Here is a 22,846-nt window from a genome sequence, read left to right on the forward strand (position 1 = left end):
AAACAGTAAAAATATTAAACACATTAGGTATTGTCGCGTCCGAAAATGCCCGATCTATCAAAATATAATAACGGTTTTTCACTGCTTTTAACCCCGTAACAGAAAATCGTGTCCAAAGTCAAAAGTGGCACTTTTTTGCCATTTAAAAAAAAATTTTAAATTCGATAAAAAGTGATCAAAAGGTCATAGAGTCCTAAAAATAATATCAAAGTCGCAAAAAATGACACAACCCACAACTCCGTCCAACGGAGTATGAAAAAGTTATTAGCGCAAGAAGACGGCAAAATAAAAAAAAAAAAAATTGTACATGAGGTTTTAATTTTTGTAAATGTATGAAAACATTATAAAAACTATACAAATTTGGTATCCCTGTAATCGTATTGACCCAAAGAATAAAGCAGACCTGTCATTTATGGCGTGAAGTGAAAGCCGTTAAATCTAAGCTGACAAGAATACGGCGCAAATGCAGTTTTTTCACCATTTTCACTGCATTTGGAATTTTTTTCCTGCTTCCCAGTACATGGCAGGGAATATTCAATGCGATCACTATGAATTGCAATTTGTTACGCAGAAAACAAGCTGTCATATAGCTCTTTATGTGTAAAAATAAAAAAGTTATAGATTTTTGAAGGTGGGGAGTGAAAAATGGAAATGAAAAAATGGGAAAGGGCTCGGACCTTAACCGGTTAAGAAAATTGGTCTCATTATGAGCAAATATTAATTAGAGAAACCTTACTTATGGCCAGAAAATCTATTAGGGGGATTTACCGCCCATCTGCTTACAATGGAAGAAACTGGTCAGCCAAATTGTACCTTACAAAATAGTTTACAAAAATAGGGGACACACGGAGAAATTTAACAAAGTATGGGGGACATGGTGTGATTTCTCTCTGACATCTTATACCACAAACGAATTGCGACATAATATCAGATAAATTGTGAAACCCAATCAGTGACACTGTTGAGTACCTGATGCTTAACTTAAACGTGTACTAGGCGAATAAACACTGCACTCTCCTGGACCAAACCACCTAAGAAGTCATTAAGAGGGCATGTTCGTTTAATTGTTTTTCTATTAGTGTTTCTTTGTTTATATAGATTTATGTTCTGTACTTTAATTGAAACTTCCATGTCTGTAAAATTACTCTGTCTAGCATATATATACCATTTCATAACCTGTTGTATTATGATCCGGATGATACAAGTTATGATGAACATATATGTGACATGGTCATTAGATTGATTATACTGTATTGCAATGTACAGCTATGCAATAAACAGTTTTAAAAAAAGCAATGGGCACATTGGTACTTATGCTGAAGATGACTTTTGGAAATGAATCACTTGTCCACAGGTGCTGTGCCTGGTAGAAGATAAGGAGACTGCAGAGGGTGAGAGCCGTGGTCTCTTCATTTTTTTATTGGTCAAAACACAATTGTGCCAAAAAGCATATTTTGGTGGAAAGCAGTCTGGAACAAAAACATGTGCAGGCACTAGTGCTAAAGGCTAGACCACACAGCATTATCAAGGCTCCAAGTTCATTCTTAGATGTACGGATCCACACATTGAGATCTAACTAAAACATATATAAAAAGGAAACTGCTATACCATGAACATTGATATTTGCTGTTCCTGTTAATTTAGAACTACTCTAACTTCTAGAAGTTTCTCTATAAAAACTTACCTCTGCAATATATGACACAATAAAGAGAACAACAACCATGATAAAGATGTAAACTTTCCAGTAATATGGGGTACACACCAGCTAAAGGATAAATCAAAAGACAAAGACATAAATAACAGAAAGATAGCAAATATGATAAAAACGAATTAAAAACGTTAAACTACAATGAAATCAATATGATTAAAACTCAAATTGATATACATATAATTATATAAATATACTAGCTGTAGATACTACCATTGCCCGGGATAGTAAATAACTTCTCTTAGGTAGAAAAATAGAATCGGTTAACAAAAAAATGTTTTTAGATGTATCTATGTATTTAACTCTTTCTGTCTGTCTCTCACTCACTCTCTCTGCCTGTCTCTTTCTCTCTCACTCTCCCTGCTGGTCTGCCTGTCTCTCACTCTCCCTGCCTGTCTCTTACTCTCCCTGCCTGTCTCTCATTCTCTACCTGTCTCTCAGTTTCTCACTCTCCCTGCCTATCTTTCTGTTACTCACTCTGCCTCTCACTCTCTCACTCTCTTTGCGCGTCTCTTTGTCTCTCACTCACTCTCTCTCTGTGTGTCTCTCTGTCTCTCACTCAATCTCTCTGCCTGTATCTTTGTCTCTCACTCACTCTCCTTACCTGTCTCTGTCTCTCACTCTATCTGACTGTATCTTTGTCTCTAACTCACTGTCCCTGTGTGTCTCTGTCTCACTCACACTTCCTGTCTGCCACTTTGTCTCTCACTCACTCCCCATGCCTGTCTCTGTCACTCATGCACTGTCCCTGCCTTTCCCTCATTCACCCTGCCTGTCTCTCTCTTCATCTCCCTGCCTGTCTCTGTCACTCATGCACTGTCCCTGCCTTTCCCTCATTCTCACTGCCTGTCTCTCTCTCCATCTCCCTGCCTGTCTCTCTGTCACTCACTCTCTCTACCTGTCTCTTTATTACTCACTCACTCTCCCTTCCCGTCTCTTTGTCATTCATTCACTCTCCCTGCTTATCTGTCTCTCACTTACTCCCTCTGCCTGTCACTCAGTCTCTTTACCTGTCTCTCAATAAATCTCACTACCTTTCTCTCTGTTTCTCTCTCCCTGCCTGTATCTTTTTCACTCACTCTCCCTGCTTGCCTCTCTCTCCCTGTCTCTCAATAACTCTCCCTGCTCGTCTCGCTGTCTCTCTGTCATTTACTCACACTCCCTGCATGTCTTTCTGTATCTCAGTCACTCTCCCTGCCTGTCTCCCTGTCACTCACTCTCCGTGCCTGTCTCTGTCTCTCACTCTCCCAGCATGTCTCATTTTCTCTTACTCACTCTTCCTGCCTGTCTCTCTGTCTGTCACTTACTCCCTCTCCCAACTGTCTCTCATTCTTCCTGCCTTTCTCTGTTACTCAGTCACACTTCCTGTATGTCTCTCTGTATCTCACTCATTCTCCCTGCCTGTCTCTCTGTCACTCACTCTTCCTGCCTGTTTCTTTATCAATTAATCACTCACTCTCCCTGCCTGTCTCTCAGTCACTCACTGTCCCTGGCTTTTTCTCACTGCCCCTGCCTGTCTCTGTCTCTCTATTTTCCTGCTTGTCTCTTTGTCACTTACTCATGCTTCCTGTCTGTCTCTCTGTCATTCACGCTCCTGCCTGTCTCTCTCTGTCATTCACTCAATCTCTCTGCCTGCCTCTTTGTCACTCACTCACTCTCCCTGCCTTTCACTCTGTATCCCTGCCTGCCTCTCTGTAACTCACTTCCTGTCTGTCTCTCTGTCACTCACTTACTCTCACTGCCTGTCTCTCTGTCACTCACTCTCCCTCTCTCTCATTTTCCTTCCCTGTCTCTCTCTCTCTCACTGACTCGCACTCCCTGTCCCTCCCTGCCTGTCTTTATGAATATCCATCTTACCTGACACATAAGCTGTCTTATGCTCATTGCTTTTAGTAACCAATCAAAGCTCAGAACTCATATTAATTACCTGTGGCAAAATTTTAACCAATCATGGCTCAGCTTCTAACTGCCACAGCAGCAGAAAATGGTTCCTGTATCTGGTGGTTAATACATGTATTTTGGAAAGCGCAAAGTGAAAATTTCCATTTAAAATCTTGCATAAGACGTTTCCTGAGTCACAGAGAGCAACTAAGCAAAATTTGGTGATTGTAAAAGCAATGGTGCAGATTCCTTTAAGGGACATACACATATACACCACATATATATATATATATATATATATATATATATATATATATATATATATATATGATTGTGTGTATATTTATATATATATATATATATATATATATATATGTATATATATATATATATATATATATATATATATATATATATATATATATAAAACACACACTTCTTTTCTCACCTAAATCTTTACCTCCGATCCAATGTTGTGCCTCCCATCATTGCTGTTTTTTGTTTATATACAGAGGCTCAGCAGTGACATTGCGTAGACAGCACACACTTTCTACAGCCTGTGGCCTTTAACCCCTTAACGCTGAAGCCACTTTTCACCTTCCTGACACGGCCCATTTTTTCAAATCTGCCCTGTGTCACTATAAGTGGTTATAACTTCGGAATGCTTTAACATATCCAAGTGATTTTAAAATAGTTTTCTCGTGACACATTGTACTTCATGTTAGTTGAAAAATTTTGGTGGTATGTTTTGCATTTATTTATGAGAAAATCAGATATTTGGTGAAAATTTGGAAAAATTCTTGATTTTCAAACTTCAAAATGTTTTACTTTTTCCATACATAGTCATAACCGCAAAAATACTTAATAACTAACATTCACCGAATATCTTTTTTATGTGGACATGGTTTTTTATGCATAGTCTTATTTTTGTAGGATGTTATGGGGCTTTGAACGTTAGGTGCGATTTTTCACATTTTCATAAAAAACGCTAAATTCTGCTATTGAGGGACCTGCTCAGGTTTCAAGTCACTTTGAGAGACCTAAATAAAAGTAAAACCCCATAAATTACCCCATTATAGAAACTATACCCCTCAACGTACGTAAAACAACTTTTATGAAGTTTGTTAACCCTTTAATTGTTTTACAGGGTTAAAACAAAATCGGATGCAATTTTGAAAGGGAATTTTTTTTGGCTAAATTAATGTGTTTTTCAAAAAATGTACAAATTTGCAGTGGATAAAATACCAAAACGCTCCACAAAATTTGAAACCCTATCCCTGCCGCGTATAACAATCCCCCATATGTGGTGGTGACTGCTGTGTGGGCACACGCCATGGCATCAAAGAGAAGCTGCGCCATTCAGAGCAGATTATGCATTGTCACTTTTTATTGGCTATACAATCTTTATTTTTTGGGCAATTTGGAGATATAAGGGCTTATTTTTGTGACATGAGATGCACTTTACAAATACTTCATTTTAGTGGGTCATTAGCTTATTGATGAGGTTTTATTAACTCTTGAATGTATGGGTGAAAAGAAAATTGTCAATTTTGGTTTCCTTTCTTTTTGTATATTTTGGGGGTCGTACACTGTACACTAAAAATACTATATTATCTTTATTCTACAGATCACTACCATTACAGTGATACCTCATTTATATAGTTTTTCATTTATTTTTACAATTTTACTGGATAAAAACTAATATAGAGGAAATCTTATTTGTTTTTGCATCGCCATCTTTTTGGAGAGGTAACTTTAATATTTTTTGGTTGACAGAGCTAGTTTAGGGCTTATTTTTTACGTGTTGAGTTGTTCTTTTCAGTGGTACCATTTTGGCGCACATAACCTTTTTTTGATCACTTTTTAGAACATTTTTGTGCAGAGATTTTAAGAAAAATTTTCATTTTTGGCAGGTTTTTCGAGTTTTGTTTTTACAGCGTTCACCGAGCGGGTCCAATAATGTTTCTGAGTTATTGTACGGATTGTTACGGACGCGACGATACCAAATATGTGGGGTTTTTGGCGATTTTGTGTTTTTCTCCCTTTATTGCATGTGTATAGGGAATATTTGTGTTTAGGGGACTTTAACTTTATTTAATTAATTATTTTTATTCAAAAATGTTTTTATTTAATGTTTTTAACTTTTTTTATTTACTTTTACAGGTAAGCTTGAAGAAGCGATCCACGGATCGCTTGTTCAAGCTATTCTTCACATTACACAGTGTAATACAGATGTATTACACTGTGTAATGTAATACTCTGTGTTACAGCCGGGTCCTGTCAGAAGGCACGGACCCGGCTACAGGAAGGAGATCGCGCAGCCCGGGGCACCGGCAGTCCCGGGGCTGCGATCGGAACAGCGGACCCCCCCCGGTAAGCGCCGCGGGGGGGTCTGTTTCACTTTAAATTCCCCCTAACAAGCTGCGGTCAGCGCGACCGCGGCGTGTTAGGGGTTAACACCCATGATCGGAGAAATCTCAGATCGCGGATGTTAGAGGCAGGTGTCGGCTATAATATATAGCTGACACCCGCTGCTTCTGGCCCATTCAGGAGCCGGGGCCAGAAGCATGACGGAATAGTACTGCATTTTGCGGGAACGCACCTCCCGTGATGCAGTACTATTACGTCAAATGTCGGGAAGGGGTTAAAATGAAGTCATTGCTGAATTTTGGTTCGATGGGAGGTAAAAACCAAGATATGTTTCTTTTTATATCATGTCCAATATAGCTGCTTAAGTGAAAAATTCTAATTTTAACTGTCTTTTAAGTTTTCCTCTAACATTTCTAAATGTGTGTGTGAAAAAATAATTTGCTTTTCAAAGAACGAAATCTAAGTAAAGGCTGACACATTTGACCTTTGACTGCAAGCATCTATACAGTATATACTTGTAAATAATACATTGAGGGTGTCACCATGCCTATTTCCAAGGTAAAATACAAACATATGTCATAAACAAATTATATAGATACTAGTAACAAAAAATAATGTTGAAATGATAAATTTATGTTGAACAATACATTACCTCCATAGTAGTATAAAAAGTTTCAATATCAGCAAAAATTACAAACAAATAAGCTGCAATTTGAATAATGATCAGAATGGACAACAGATCTGAAAATAAATAATATCATATGAATAACATATATTTTAAATAATTAATAAATAAAGTATATTTTACAAGCATTGTCTTATAGATGTCACCATAAATGAAAAGTCTGATAAAAATATAAAAACAGCCATAACTTATTGTTTCAAGTCCTCTTCCCTCTAGTAATTACATTTAGAATGTGAAGAGAGACAAAGGGGAAAATTAATCAGAAACATCTATTTCTGTATGGCAACTAGAACAGATTTAATTTTATAAACACCTTTAATTTTGTGGGAAAATGAAAGCATAGCTCTTATTGTTTGCTATATGCCACTAGAACAGTTCAATTCTCAGATATTTCTGATACTTGGCCAGGAAGCCTGCCCAACAGGAGAGATCCAGTCACACAACCCACATCAAACAAAAGTAGTATAAGGGGATCAAATAAGTTCACACTTCATAAATAGTATGAACACCTTGAAGAATGAAAGGGTGATGCTGTGTGTAAGGGTTTTTCCACATAAATTAAAACAAGGAGATAATGGGGGATCATATCTAAAATTAAAATTGGACATAATTTGTAGTTATGAGGTCCCTGCAATGAGATAGGGTCAGTGGGAAATTATGTCATATGCTTTCTAATTTTCAGGACCATAGCTGTTCGGGGAAAGGGTCAGATGACGTAACACTCTTTATTTTAAGCCTAGCCACCCCAAATTTGGTATGGGATGATAAATTATTTGAAGATGGTTGCATCATTGTAACTATTCGTTTTATTATCTTTTATTTTTACAACTGTTTTTGCATGTATTATGTGAATATACCTTGTAGCCATTTTGTATATGACAATTGTATGTTTTGTGTTTGCACTGCCTTTTATGTATTAAACTCTTTAAACTTAATAAGTCTCTGCTTGAAGTCTTAATTGTCTGAAGAGATAGCATTGCCGCTATCAAATGTTCAGTAATCTTGCTGCTAATTGGGTATTCTGTCATCTGGGTTTCCAAAATGTTTATACATTTCTGTAGACAGACGACATCCGCCTATTAGCATATAGAAGAACACAGTATATATATATATATATATATATATATATATATATATATATATATATATATATATAATTACTCGAGTATAAGCCGACCCAAGTATAAGCCGAGGCACCTAATTTCAACACAAAAAAAAAAACTGTGAAAACCTATTGACTCGAGTTTAAGCCTAGGGTGGGAAATGCATTGGTCACAGCCTCCCAGTATATAGTCTGCCAGCCCCTGTAGCATATATCCTGCCCAGCCCCTGTAGCATAGAGCCTGCCCAGCCCCTGCAGCATACAGCCTGCCAAGCCCCTGTAGCATACAGCCTGCCCAGCCCCTGTAGTATACAGCCTGTCCAGCCCCTGCAGTATACAGCCTGTCCAGGCCCTATAGTATACAGCCTGCCCAGCCCCTGTGGTAGAAAAAAAAAAACATTGTACTCACCTTTCCGACGTCCCCCATAGGTCCTCTTTTGTCTCTGATGCTCCAGTGCCGCCTCGGGTCCTCATCGGATTCTTCCGGTCATCTTCGGTTCCTCTTTGGGTCTCCGTACTTGGCCGGAATGACGTCAGCCGCTTGCCGAAGTCATTGTTTGTGAGCCGCCGGCATCGCAGTCATTGTTTGTTCTGCTCCGAAGAGGAGCGGAACTTCCCGAAGAGGATCCGAAGAGGATCCAAAGGACCTGAGGTGGCACCGGAGCATCGGAGACAGAAGAGGAAATACGGGTGAGTTTTGACTTTTTTTAGTTGACTCGAGTATAAGCCGAGTTACAATATATATTGTAACGTCTGTACCAAGGCATCCCTCAGATGGAAGATTGGATAGCATTAATTCCTGTTTTGTGTTTCCTGTATGTTAACTTAGCCTAGGCCTTTGTTGTGTTTGAATTGATTGAGTCACACCCTACTCTCTTCAGATCAGGCCCTGTCCTGCAGAGGTTAAGAATGTGATGGGCAGCTGATTCAGTCTGCTGCTGGAGGTGTGTTCAGGAGCTGCTAAGGTGCTATTGCCATTCTATTGTTTATTCTGGTTTTTGATCTCATCAATTGAACCCTCGACTGTACTGTACCTGCTATCTTGTTGTGATTCTTGTGTGTTATTTGTTTACCTGTCTAGTTTTGTGTCTGCACAGTGGCTTTGAGAGGGACTGTCATTGTGGTTGTGCCACTTTTTGGGCACATGAAATATTAGTTTCTACTTACAGTTGGTGTAGAGTGGCTGCCGGAATGGCCTCCCTTTGGCAAACACAACTTCTACGATAATTAGATGGAATCCAGTTATAGGAAACATTGTTGTTGTGAAAAAGTTCTCTGCGTATCTATGTTCTCTCACTGTAACATTTGCTGAGCTGTAGTTCAATGGCAGACATGCACTGTGGGGAAGGAAACAGCATTTTCATTAGTACATGAGTTTACTTTGTACTATAAACAATATATACCAGACATGCAAACCTATAAGAGAAAGTACATTAAGACAGAATAAAGATACGAGAATATGATAAATATTCATATATATGGCCTAATAATGGAGAGTTTTAGCTTGTAAATTAAGTGCAATGGTAACAACTGCTTGATCCCAAAGCAACAGTGCTCAAATAGAGCTATTATGCATATGCCAGCTATAAACGTTGAATATCCATCTTTATCACAGAGGACCCCTTAGCTACCCTGAATTCTACATTAACCCCTTTCCCATTGATTTTTTCATTTTTGTGTTTCTATTTTTAATCCCATAATTTAAATATTCATTACTGTTTATTTTTCCATGTATAAAGCTTCATAGGGGCTTGTTTTCCATGTAAAAACCTTATATTTCCTGGTAATATTCCTTTAAAATATTGTATTTCCTTAAAATGTTCCATGCCTGGTATTGGAAAGTGGGGAAAAATTCCAAATGCGGCGAAAATGCATTTGTCTCAGTTTCTTCTGCACGCTGTTTTTTCGTCTTTCACTGTGCACTTTAAATGACATCTTCCATTTATTCTCTGGGTTGGTACGATCATGGGCATAGCAATTTCTATGAGTTATTTTTGGTTTTAATAGATTTTTTTTTTAATTCTTCATTTTTCCACATTCTGACACTATTCATCTATACATACTGTGTAGAGGTTATTTTATGCATGACAAGCTGAGGTTTTCATTTCTACCATTTGCGTAAAAGTGGTGATTTGGACATTTGACCACTATTTTAGGTTAACTCTAAGGAATAGCCTTTGATATATGAGATGCAGAAATACTTAACCTGTTTATGATTTTTGTTTGTTTATTTTTATATTAGTCCTAGTGAAAGACAGGTAATTTAAACTTTTTGGTTTAATAACATTTTAAACTTTTTTTTAACTTTCTTTCTGTATGTTTAGACAACTTAGGGTAATTTAACACTAAGGGGTCTGATCATTCCTACCATATACTACAATATAGCAGTATTTTCATGCTGATGCATGATTACAGAGATTTAAATACTTCCACTGACTTTGCTGGTCACATTCAACAGGTCAACTCTAGCAATCACTGTTTTTTCTGGTATGAGCCCTTTTCAAATATCCTTAATGGAACTATGACATGTCATTAAGGGGTTAATAAATAATTGCATTTCCCATGAAATAACAAAATAGGAGCAGCGTTTCTTAACAAGCCTTCACATCAGGGCTGGCTCCAGGTTTCAGTAGGCCCCTTGGCAATAGAACCCTAGTGGGCCCCTTTGCAGTGAACTTATGTGGTGGCATTAAAATTTCATAAACTAACTAAGATATTCCCTAGTTTATCATTCCTAAACAGCCCTGTCAGGGTTATTTTATATACAGCCCCCTCATAGTTTAAATTTCCCCAATCGCATCATGGTTCTATTATATAGAGCCTCCCATGGATTCATTATATATAGTCCCCTCACCAGGCACTTCCAGGCTTCACATATATTAAACGTTTGCTTAAGTTTACTTAAAAGTTTTTGAAGCAGGTTGGTTAGGGAACAAGTCGGGGGGGGGGGCACGTCGAGGCCTTCCAATTTAATTATGAACTGTGTTAAAAAACTGCCACAGTTATAGTTAAAATCTCTACACAAGATGGACTTTTTAATCTTTCAGATTAAACAGGTTCTGCAAAAATTACAAACTTTTAAATTTGCAAATATAATTTATATCTCTATACATATGAAAAAGATTGTAAAGTATACACATAATGATGTGCTGTACAGTTTTCTTTAACAATTATTTCTACTTCTGCAATAACTTGGACTGTTTGAACACTAAGCTACTAAATGTATTAGAATTCTGGCAAACAATTAATCTAAAAATTTATCTACCCTCTTAAATGTTTTCTTACACTTCAGCAGAAAAAGGGTGTGGATTTTTTAAAAAGGTATAAAGTTGCAATAACATTATATGGGGTAAATTTAACAAAAAGTAGGAGCTGAAGTTAGAGTAGACATACTAACAGTAAGATAATTTATCATCAATTTGGAGCAGTGTAAGTTTGTCAAGTCAAATTTTTTTCAAACCTGGGATAGACTTTTCAGAAGTCATGTATCTCATTTGCTTACAATAAAATGTTACAATAAAACTTACAATTTAAAGAGGACCTTCCACCACCCCAAATATCGTAACGTGAACATGCTATCATGTATGGACTTGCATTCTGATTCAGGGGCACTTAGAATTTTTTCTTCTCGGCCCCCAGTTCCTGAGATATGAGCCCTGGTGTCTGACTATTCAATCTGCAAAATAGTTAAAAGAGGAGGAGCTACAGCACAGGTGGGGTTGTGTGAGTATGCAAATTTTCCCTGACACCATCCAATCAGCAAGCAGTGTCAGACGAGTAGAGCACATGAGATCACGCAGTGTTCCATGTGCCGAGCGACAAGCAGCTGCGAGCATCCGGCATTGCAGCAAAATTAACACTGTTCAATGATTGGATGGCGTCAGAGAATATTAGCATACTCTTACCCCCCACCCATGCTGCAGCTCCTCTTCTCTGACGATACAGGAAATTGAATAGTCAGACACTGAGGCTGACATCTCAAGAATGAAGGAGGCTAGGAGTAAAATTTAAAGTGCCCCTGAATCATTATGCAAATCCCTACATGATTCTATGTTCACTTTATGATATATGCGGTGGTGAAAGGTCCTCTTTAAACAAATTATCATACATTGCAGAATTGGTGACATTACTAGTGATGCAAGAGAACAAATATACCTGAAGACGTCCGTTTCATTGAACCATGGCTGCTCTTGAAGCAGAAAGAAAGCCGTGCTCTGGACAATCACAGTAAAAGCGAGATGCATAAAAATGGAAAGTAATAAAGGAGGAGACAGAAGTTGTCCAGATGGTCTATGAGGAGCCAACTTTGAGGCTGGGAAGTTTAAACTCACTGGAGGAACAAGAAACAAATATTTTGTAAACTCATGAAAAATAGAAAAATGTGCTACAAATTTTATTTCAAAATAGCATCCACACATATACAATAAGTACAGCACAGTAATAGATAAAAATATTCTTACTCGTCAGAGTTACAGTGACGTTGATGGCCAAATCTTGCATGAGGTATTGGTAGTTTCCAAGAAGTGTTTGTTTCTAAGGAAACATACATACAAGTTTGTGTCAAAGTATAGCACTACCATTAACTGCGTGGAGCAAGATAACTAAGTCATTAAAACATAACTTTTACTATTGAGCTTTAAAAATGTAGGCCACTTCACCAAAGACAAACACACATAAATTCCATATTCCATACAATCCTTAAAAATACAAGTATGCATCAAAAGAAGTATATATATATATATATATATATATATATATATATATATATATGTATATACATGTTGGTGGAAGTATAAAGTGTAGGAATTCCTCTATGAGAAGCAGTCTAACTAACATGTGTAGAGCTTCCACACTACAGAGAACTGACTCTATATAACTCCTGTTCTAACAAGGTTAATGCCCCCGTTCTCATCCGAGATGCAAAAAGAGCAGCCTATATTTATCCAGATGTGTCTCTTTTATAATAAAGCACTGTCATCAGGGGACCAAGTGAGAATAAAGGACATCTACCATCAGTTTGACTCGTCATCTTGAGAAGGCACAGGAACTGTTCTCACTATGTAATGGAACTCGGCATTATTCAAGAAAACAGTTTTTTAAAATATGCAAAATAGCCATAGGCGCTGAGGTTTATGCCACCCAAGTGCCTCTCGACACCACAGGATTTTAATTAATACATGACTTGGTTGGTAGACTTGGTTTTTATTGGTTTGATTATGCACCAGAAATGCTCCAAAAAGAGTCTTGAAAAACTAAAAGTGTAGGAAAAGGCAGTTTTTAGGATATTTAGACAAAAAGCTCAATATTCTTTCCCCCTTTATTACGTTATGATAACAGCTGCACCCCTCAGCTGTTACAGAACATCAATTTTTGCCACTCAGCTGCTGCAGTCAGGGGCGCATCACCCATGAGGCAACTTTGTGAAAGTTGCCTCGGGCACCAGCACTGCTGCTTTATGGAGGGGGAGGCATCTTGGGGCAGCACTGCCCCCGCCTCCCTCCCTAAAATACTGTCTCGCCGCAACCCAGGAACATCCAGTCTCAGGCCACAACCAGTGAATTTGCATGTTAAAAAAACCCACAATGTTCTCACCTTAAGCTTCTTCTCCCCGTGGTTCTGTCTTCTTTCTTGCCTTAGTGCACTAATCATGACGTCATGTGATGTCGCTGCTGGGTGACGTCATAGTTGTGCACTCCGGGGCTAGGAAGAAGACAGAATCACGTGGAGAAGAAGGGGGCTCTGAAGGGGACATTACATTACAGGGGGACTCTGCAGGGGATATTGCATTAAAGGGGGGACTCTGCAGGGTACATTTCATTAAAGGGGGACTCTGCAGGGTACGTTTCATTTAAAGGGGACTCTGCAGGGGACATGTCTTTAAAGGGTTGCTCTGCAGTGGTCATTTCATTTAAGGGGGATTCTGGTGTGGACATTACATTAAAGGGGGGTTCTGCAGTGAATAGTTCATTAAAGGGGGTCTCTACTGTGGACATTACATTCCAGGGGGTCTCCATTTCATTAAAAGGGGCTCTGCTGTGGACATTAGATTAAAGGGGGCTCCGCTGTGGACATTAAGTTAAATGAGGGCTCTTCTGTGGACATTTTATTAATGAGTAGCTGCTGCTTTTCTTCTGGTATAATTAAGCATCTCGGCTTATACTTATATATACAGTATGTATAGTTTTTTTCCTCATAATGAAAAAGCGAAAGACCAGGGAACATTATAGATATTTGGGGCTATAGAAACAGGGGTACTATACTGTCAGTGGACACCGCAAATGCTACAGAAAAACACAATACAAACCTCAACTGCTGCAGAAAAACACAGTAGACACCTCAACTAATGCAGATCATTATCATACAAATACATTTGTCACAGATTTCAAATTGAAGGAGCACTCCAGTCACAACTTATTCATTGAATTATACCCTGTGTAGGGCCTGAAGGGAGGAGCATGATTCTAGATGCTAACAAGGTTCACGCCCTGCACCAGTGTATTAGTTTTGAATGGAGTGATCCTTCAATATTGCTGCATAACGCTCCATTCAACCTCCTTTTCTCATAGTGTTACACATACTGAGCTATGTTTTATCATGGTTACGTTATTTATAAAAGAAAAAAAAACATCGTCTTCAGCGATATTTTTTACTTTAATTCCTGGAAGGGCATCATTTTTGGTTATTCTCTTCCATTTTAGGAGTGCATAAGATAAAATATACATGGAAGGTGACAATAAAGTCTTAGATCACCTTATGTTTCGCATAGGGATACATGTACTCCTTCTATCACGTTTTTGTTAATTATTATGGTGAAAATGATGTGAGCTTCAACACCATTTCTGCTGTTATAAACAATGGAACTGGGAGATAGAGGGGCACAATATTAAACATATAAATAATAACATTATATACTTTTTTAACCACTCCGTGCACCAGGATGTACTAGTACTGTTACTGAAACAGTTGGTGCTGGTACCTAACAAGCTGCTGAAGGTTGCCGCCATCTTGGATGGCCGCTTCTCCCTGTGACATCATTGGAGGGTGGCAATCGGTTTTCATGGCATCCTGGAGTCTCATAGAGACTTGTAGGCTTCCCATGTGTAATGATATCCAATAGCCTGTAGATGATCAGTAAAATTGCTATATACTGTAATATAGTTTTATTGCAGTATATAGTATGAGCAATCAGACTCTGCAGGGTTAAAGTACCTGGACTTATGGTGGAGTCTATTGTTTGGGGTAATGAAACGTCCCTTTATATTTAAGTGGCCAAGTGGCATCCAAAAGCACGGATAAATTGTAAGTACCCCTAATAATGTATGCACCAATTCGGCTCAAAATCTAATTACATATAACCGATTGTGTCTCCATAGGGAGATCGGGCCAAATTATACACGACTAGATTGAATAACAAAAAATGATACATTTTATTAATTTTAGTTAAAAGCATAGACAAAACATGTTAAAAGGGTTAATCACAGCGGTGGATGGGATACACAGAAAAGAAACTATATCCGGGAGGTCACGACATAATATTGCACATATACGTAGATGAACAGGTCATGCTTATTGCCTGAAAAAGGATGTCTTATTAAAGTATATATGAAGTAACGTGCTTACCCATGTGGATAATCAAAGTTAACGTGACCTTAGGGGCAGGAACTACCCGGGTCACGTTAACTTTGATTATCCACATGGGTAAGCACGTTACTTCATATATACTTTAATAAGACATCCTTTTTCAGGCAATAAGCATGACCTGTTCATCTACGTATATGTGCAATATTATGTCGTGACCTCCCGGATATAGTTTCTTTTCTGTGTATCCCATCCACCGCTGTGATTAACCCTTTTAACATGTTTTGTCTATGCTTTTAACTAAAATTAATAAAATTTATCATTTTTTGTTATTCAATCTAGTCGTGTATAATTTGGCCCGATCTCCCTATGGAGACACAATCGGTTATATATAGGGTTAAAGTACCCTAGAGGGTCTGCAATAATAGCAAAAAAAACCAAAAAAAAAATAACATTTTTTTAAAAGTTTAAATAACGCTACTTTCCCTAGAACACATAAAAATAAATAAATAGTAAAAATCATAAACATGTTAGGTATCACCACATCCCAAAATGCCCATTCTATCCACATATAAAAAAGACCCAAATGTCCAAATGTTTCTGTCATTTTACCATGCATGAATTTTTGAATAAAAATAATCAAAGAGTCATGTAGGTCCCAAATTAATATAAATTACTCATCCACATCCGCAAAAAATGACACCTTGCATAGGTTTGTACACCAAAGGGATCCCACAAGAAAACACTACAAATATGTTTTTTGTCAATTTCCCTGCACTTGGAATTTTTTTAAGATTTCCAGTACATTGCCAAGAATATATATATATATATATATATTTGTAAACTGATGATGGATAGAGAAATCACCTCTGTCAGGAGGCAGTGTAAGGGTCATAGTTTTGCAGTGCATCCTCCTCAGACTTCCCACTAGAGGAAGGTTAGGTTGATCTTCCTCCAGATGACAGAAAAGATTCTCAGTAGAAGGCTGGGTACTCATAACCTTTCTCTTTAGGAGGTTTGCTTCCTCAGTACCACCCTGCTCAGTGCCCCCTTATTGACTTTTCTGAACTGCAGCCACAAGTCAGAAATACAACCCTCACACTGCTCACTTGCCACTGAAATAACAGTAATCTGAATATAAGGAACTGAATCTAAGGGTTTAACCCCATAATTTATAGCTGCTATCCACAAAAGGTAGGGATCTGTATGCATCACTATGCATTCCTCCACTTCTCTGCTGTTTTTGGGGACCCTAGGTGCCAAATGCAGAGGGGGGACACACTTAGAGTCATTTTCGTGCTAAGCTCCACCCCCTGCCCTTTCTCCTGATTCAAAGAACTACTGCAGGCAGTACAGAGACAGCTCTGTTGGTGCCCCACTTCTCTCAACGCTCAGGGCAGTCGTACTATCCGCCTGGTGCTAGAAACAGCCATGAGCTGCGCCTAAAGTGAGTGTGGGAAAAAGTTCTTAGTGTCGGAAAACAAGTTTAGTTACTAACACTAACACTGTAAATCTTTTGAAACAGGCACAAAAGAAAAAATCCTGGGGTTGCCTGACAAAAAGGTGCTCCATATCTCACATCCACTATAGCTTTGAATGTTATACTACCATCATTTTCTATACATTCATCTTGGCTTTTCTGTGCTAACTATACTAGCTTAACCCCTTGACCTCCAGACCATGTATTTATTGACCCTTTCACGACTGCCGTACGACTATATACATCCTATTTGCACCTCCTATTTGCCCCACGCAGAATGGACGATTATAAAAGTTATGACAGTGGACAACTTCAAACAGCCATATATCCAGAACTTTGCCACCTAGAAACACAATTATTGTGTCATATTAAACAGGAGAATCTCCCCTTTAATATATATGGACTGTGTATGGATGCACAAAACCAGAGATATTCACCCTTAAACATAACTACCAACTTTTGGGTTGAGAGAAAAAAAATCCTAAACATGTTAGTTATCACCAAATAGTTTAATCTATCAAAATATAAAAACGAGGCGTTAGTATCATAATATTTAAAGGCTAAAATTCAGTCTTGGTAGTGAAGACTGTCAACAAAGCCATGGCCATCAACAAATCTTATATTGTCAGAAAACAAGCCTTAAAATAGAAGGGATCCCTGTCAGTTGGTTTGTTTTTTGTAGTTATTTGTTAAGACCACAAGTTGTCAAGAAATATAAAACTGAAAAAAAATATGAAGGGTGTCTTACATTGTTTTGAAGGAAAGCTGCAAATAAAAAAGTAATTATTTTAAAAATCGCTCTCTGTTCTTCAATTATTCAAATCTGATATGTGTAAGTGGCTTCCATGTTGAATTTTACCTCTTCTAAACAACAATCATATTTTAGTACCTTGGTTCTATGGCATCCATGTTGAACAAAGATAAAAAAAAGAAACTGTCATACCCAAAAAAGAAACAATATGCAAATGATCCCAATGAACTGAAACATGGTCAAGAATTTGAAGATGGAGAATGATGTAACAAGAGTATTCCGACCCTCCCTGCAGAAAAACACATTTGTTTTATTTTAAAAATTATTGGCGAATATTTGTTAACATATAAGAAAAATTATATAAGGGGCACTGTCCCTTTAAACAGCTAGCAAGATGCATTCAGCTTTCCTGAATTCCAAGGTAATGTGAGGATTTAAAAACCGTTTAAAAAACATCATGCAAATTAAATATATAGGATGGCACTCACCAATTTGTCTAAATAAAACAAGGGAAAGAAAGAAGCACTGAAGAGTTTAGTCACATGAAAGGGAGAGAGCAATCGCTGAGTGCCATCTTCTTGGTTCTGTTTGTGTGGTTTGTAATAAGCTAAAGAACTTGAATTAAGAAAATCTAATTCTAGCAGAAGCTTGCACCAAAAACTTTCTATAAAGTGTCTTATACCGTTCAAAGAAAATCTAACATCAAAATCAAGCATGATGAACCAGGGACATTTACTCATAGATCCAGGCAATGTGACTGGGGTGACCTTTTATATTTATTATTCATGACCTCCTTTCTTTAAAAATAAACTATAAAAGTTATGTTGATGAGTCTCACCCTTCCCCCTGCTTTCTCAGAACTTGTGTAGTGAACACTTTCTGCTGTATTCTCAGTGCTGAAAGAAAAGGAGAGAGGGTGAGACATTGTAAAGGTCTGCAAAGCCAGATGACAGAGAGACTAAGAAAGCCCCTCAGACTCATTAGCATAATTTAAGTGTTGTGCAACACCCCTGCCGATGCAAGGCAGAGGGGTTGTTGCGAATATGTCCCAATATGTAGTCTGATCAACCCCACAGCAGGTCACTACACAACACGGGGAACACTGCAGCGGTAGATCCTGCCTGGTAAGGCAGGAGTTAATTGGTTAATGTGATGTCATTCCATCAGCCAATCACAGCTGTTATCATATTGTATTGTAAGCTGGGATGTAATTGGAGGAGTAACCACCACCTGACCAGGAGCTGAGGAGAAGTGACGGTTGGAGAGTGCCAACAGTCAGTTCAGTCAGTGTAGTGAGGAGAGACAGAGAGCGCAGTCTGACAGGAGTCAGTCAGAGAAAGTCTGACAAGAGTCAGTCAGAAAGACTAGTCAGTCAGACCAAACAGTGAGACAGTAGAGCTCTGAGGAGTTAGTGAGAGAAAAGGGATATCATCCTACCTTCAAGGGTGATATCTGAAGTAACCCAGGACAAGCTGAAGCATCCTACTAGGACACAGTAATCTCCCAACCTGCCCTTTCATCCAGCTGGTGATCAATCCCTGTGGTTCCCTCTCTAAGTGCATCCCCAGCTTTTTCCTATTTTGTCAAGATTCGTTATCCACTGTTCCTGTTGGTTCCAATAAAGAACTGTAAGTTGCTTTTAGACAACGTCTGCCTCCGTCTGATCCCTGCTACTACGGCTGTCACCATCACGGGCACCCTATCCACTACACCGGGACTCATACTCCAGACCCCAAAGGGTTGCCCCAGGGAGAACCACTATAACAGACTCTCCCTCATCATTTCTTGCCAACACCACCTGCTAGAGACCTGCCAGGCTGTAGGACCGCCCTCCGGTCCCCATACCAAGCACCGTGACACTAGCATGCCTTGGCCGCAACCGCCAGCCACTCCAGTATCCCGGGAACCGGCTGTCTCCAGGCCCCAAGAGAAAAAGGCTAGGCCCCGGTGGGGGATGTTGCAGTTGATTTTAGAAGGAAGGAGGCTATGTATCACAAATAGAAGAAGATTACCAGTCACAGTACTAGAATCTATGAGTCAATGTCACTGGTTTATAATGCTTGATTTTGATGGTAGATTTCCTTTAAATGGCCATCCTTTGTATTAAATTTTCACTCTTATAGAAAAAAAAGTACTTCATTTCAGAAAAGAGCTTGCAAGCTAAATTGAACAAATTGAATAAAATGTTTGCTGAAGTATGCTTTGGCTGTACGATAAAGCATTTATGGCCACATTTATGTATGGCCTACGCCACCCGACATGTCCCAAATCTATAAGGAGGCTGTGGCCTCTGGATGAATCCCTGTGGCCAGCAGCAAAGTCATGCACTTCCTAGGCAAGTTCTGACCAGGCCTAGAATGGCACCATAGCCTGTGTCTGAACGTACTTTGCGTCGGGAATCTAAATCACTGCATTTTCATGAGTACAAGCCATGATAAATATGGCCCGTATACTCCTACAAATGGTAGTTTGTTTTGGACAAATATATAATTCAGCATAATACATATTAAGGGATCTGGCACATTTTTTAGACCATCTAATCAAACTTTACCTTGACTACTTAATAAGTATATTGAAGCCATTAATTTGTGCTTTAAAGTAAAACAATAAAATGACTGTAATATAAAACATATTTAAAGGAAACCTACCACTTAGAATGGTCGGTGTAAGCAGTAAATACCGAGCACCAGCTCAGGGTGAGCTGGTGCCGGTACTTACTTTCGTTAGTGTTATAAACCGCAGTATCGCAGTTTTAACACTTTTTAAACTCTAGAGCAGAAGAGGCTTCGGCGCTGACGGTCGCGTGCAGCGCCGAAGCCTCTTCTGCTCTAGAGTTTAAAAAGTGTTAAAACTGCGATACTGCGGTTTATAACACTAACGAAAGTAAGTACCGGCACCAGCTCACCCTGAGCTGGTGCTCGGTATTTACTGCTTACACCGACCATTCTAAATGGTAGGTTTCCTTTAAAGTCAACTAGCATCAATATATTGGGGAAATTAAATTACAGTTTCTATAATACATTGCACTAACAATATTAAAAATATCTCATTGATTAAATTGATTAATTGATTGATTATTGATAAATTGATTGATTAAATCAATATATTGATCCATATTTCAGAAATAAAGAATTAAAGGTGATGTCCACTTTCAGCAAATAATGTTTATGGTTTCTGTAAGGAAAAGTTATATCATTTTCCAATATAATTACTGAATTAATTCCTCACAGTTTCCCATATCTCAGCTTGCTTCTTCTATGTTTACTTCCAGTGGAAAGAAGTCTGTCACTGGTCACGTGAGGTCACACAGGTGCAGGGCTGGTTATTATCACAGTGTGTAATCAGAGTCGTGTGATGGTTGTGTGATGGTCACATGACCATGGACAGATTTCTATCCACTAGATGTAAACATAAAAGCTCTCTATGAAGGACAGCAAGCAGAGATCTAGAAAACTGTGAGGAATTGATACAGAAACCAAAACAAAAAGCAAGCCAGTGTGTATAGGCTAAAGAATAAAGAATTTTTCTTGTATGGAATTGATACAGAAAATATATTGGAAAATTGTATAACTTCCTTACACAAACAATATCAATTATTTGCTGAAAGAGGACACCCCTTTAATACTTCATCCTAAAGAAGGTGATAAAAACAAGAAAAAGCTTATTTCTAAAACTTCTATTTCCACAATAAGCTGTAGTACATTGCTTGTCCTTTTTTTTTTTTTTTTACAAAAAACATATTGTTTACCATGTTAACCTAGATTTTTAGGGAGAATGTAACAAGGTATTTCATTCAAATAATAAATTAATCCATAGAGTAGTGCAATAACAATACTTTGTCTTCTTTGTAAAACTTACTTGATGAGCAATGGAACACATTCAATGTTTGGTATTTTGGAAGTAAATGGAGATGCCACAGATGCTTCTAATTCAGAGAGTGAAATTCCAGCATGAGCCATTTTAAGCGCCTTTTGCACAAACCCATTCAATTTTGAAAAACAAAGAAATAATTGTGTAATTTAGTTTAAAATAGACAAAATGGTTACAGTTATCTTTGTGAGTATAAGAAGAATTATAAGTCACATGTGCTTGCTTATTTAAACCATTGTAACTTACAGTACTGAGTCAAAAATAAAAATTTCTAATTATCTTATTTACAGTCTTAGCAAGTTATCACCCAGGCATAATGCACATTACATTTGTTTCCTACTTTGTTCATGTAAATATGTGATTTATGTTACTAAAGGATTTTTTCAGGTTTTTCTAGGTATTGCAGGATTCTCTCTATGTTGATTCTCCACTATTGCTGGTTTTGGTAACACTGAGATTTACTATACTTCACTAAAAACGTTCCAAAAGTTTGAGCAAATACATTTACAATTCTATTATTCCATTTTGTAGAAGTTTCATAAGAAGGGATGAGGGAGTCCATTCAAGTTTGCCTCTGTTGGCATGCTAAGCACCATCATTTTGGGGAGGATCATATCAACCCATGATGTAATTGGGGAGGGGTGAGGTATATGTCAGAGCAGTATAAATGTTGTTGGAGACTTGCCAGTGGCATTAAAAAGTTATTATCCAGTTACCATCGAAGGGAGTTGAGGCGGATCCAGACCCAGACTTCTAATGAAGTTCTTTGGTAAAGCTCAGTACATACCTGAATATTGACATTCAGATCCACTCAACCCTGCTTTTAAACTACTGTATATATTCCAGTATAAGCCAAATTTTTCGGCACCAAAATTGTGCTGAAAAAACCAAGCTCCTTGTACAAGGCTGGTACACACAATGAAGTCAGCCTTTTGCCGTCGTCATTGTTTGTGAGCCACCGGCATCACGAGGAGACATGAAGAAGAGCTGAACGAACCGAAGAGGAGTCAAAGAGGAGCGAAAGGACCAAAAGAGGACCTGAAGGATCCAAATAGGCCCCGGAGCATCCGAAGCAAGAAGAGAACCTGCGGGGGGCATTGGAAAGGTGAGTGCAGTGTTCATTTTCTTTAATTAAAAGCTTGGCGTACTCAGGGCATGGGCTGGCAGGCTACATACTTGGGGGAATGGCAGGCTATATACTTGGGGGGCTGGTTGGCTATATACTGTAGGGGTTGGTAGGCCATATACTAGGGAGGGTAGGGGCTGGAAGGCTATATATTGGGGGGGGGCTGGCTATATACTGCTGGTGCTGGCTGGATATATACTGGGGTATATGGGCTAGTCAGTTTTATACTGGCTGGAGGCTGTGACCAATGCATTTCCCACCCTAGGCTTATACACAATAGGTTTTCCCAGTTTTT

General features: G+C 38.4%; 1 protein-coding gene across 2 annotated transcripts in view; it reads right to left on the minus strand.

The window, feature by feature from the left end:
• LOC140122120 (probable cation-transporting ATPase 13A5) overlaps positions 1-22,846 on the minus strand; it is a 103,057-nt gene that overhangs the window by 5,221 nt on the left and 74,990 nt on the right. For both annotated transcript variants that reach the window (XM_072142608.1, XM_072142609.1), the window contains exons 23-29: positions 21,414-21,523; positions 17,748-17,844; positions 12,207-12,279; positions 11,902-12,076; positions 8,914-9,083; positions 6,612-6,700; positions 1,685-1,765 (exon numbers count right to left, since the gene is read on the minus strand). In XM_072142608.1, coding sequence (XP_071998709.1) covers positions 1,685-1,765; positions 6,612-6,700; positions 8,914-9,083; positions 11,902-12,076; positions 12,207-12,279; positions 17,748-17,844; positions 21,414-21,523 — 795 coding nt within the window. The remainder of the gene's footprint in view (positions 1-1,684; positions 1,766-6,611; positions 6,701-8,913; positions 9,084-11,901; positions 12,077-12,206; positions 12,280-17,747; positions 17,845-21,413; positions 21,524-22,846) is intronic.

Source organism: Engystomops pustulosus, chromosome 3, assembly GCF_040894005.1.
Source record: "Engystomops pustulosus chromosome 3, aEngPut4.maternal, whole genome shotgun sequence".
NCBI classification, from domain to species: domain Eukaryota; kingdom Metazoa; phylum Chordata; class Amphibia; order Anura; family Leptodactylidae; genus Engystomops; species Engystomops pustulosus.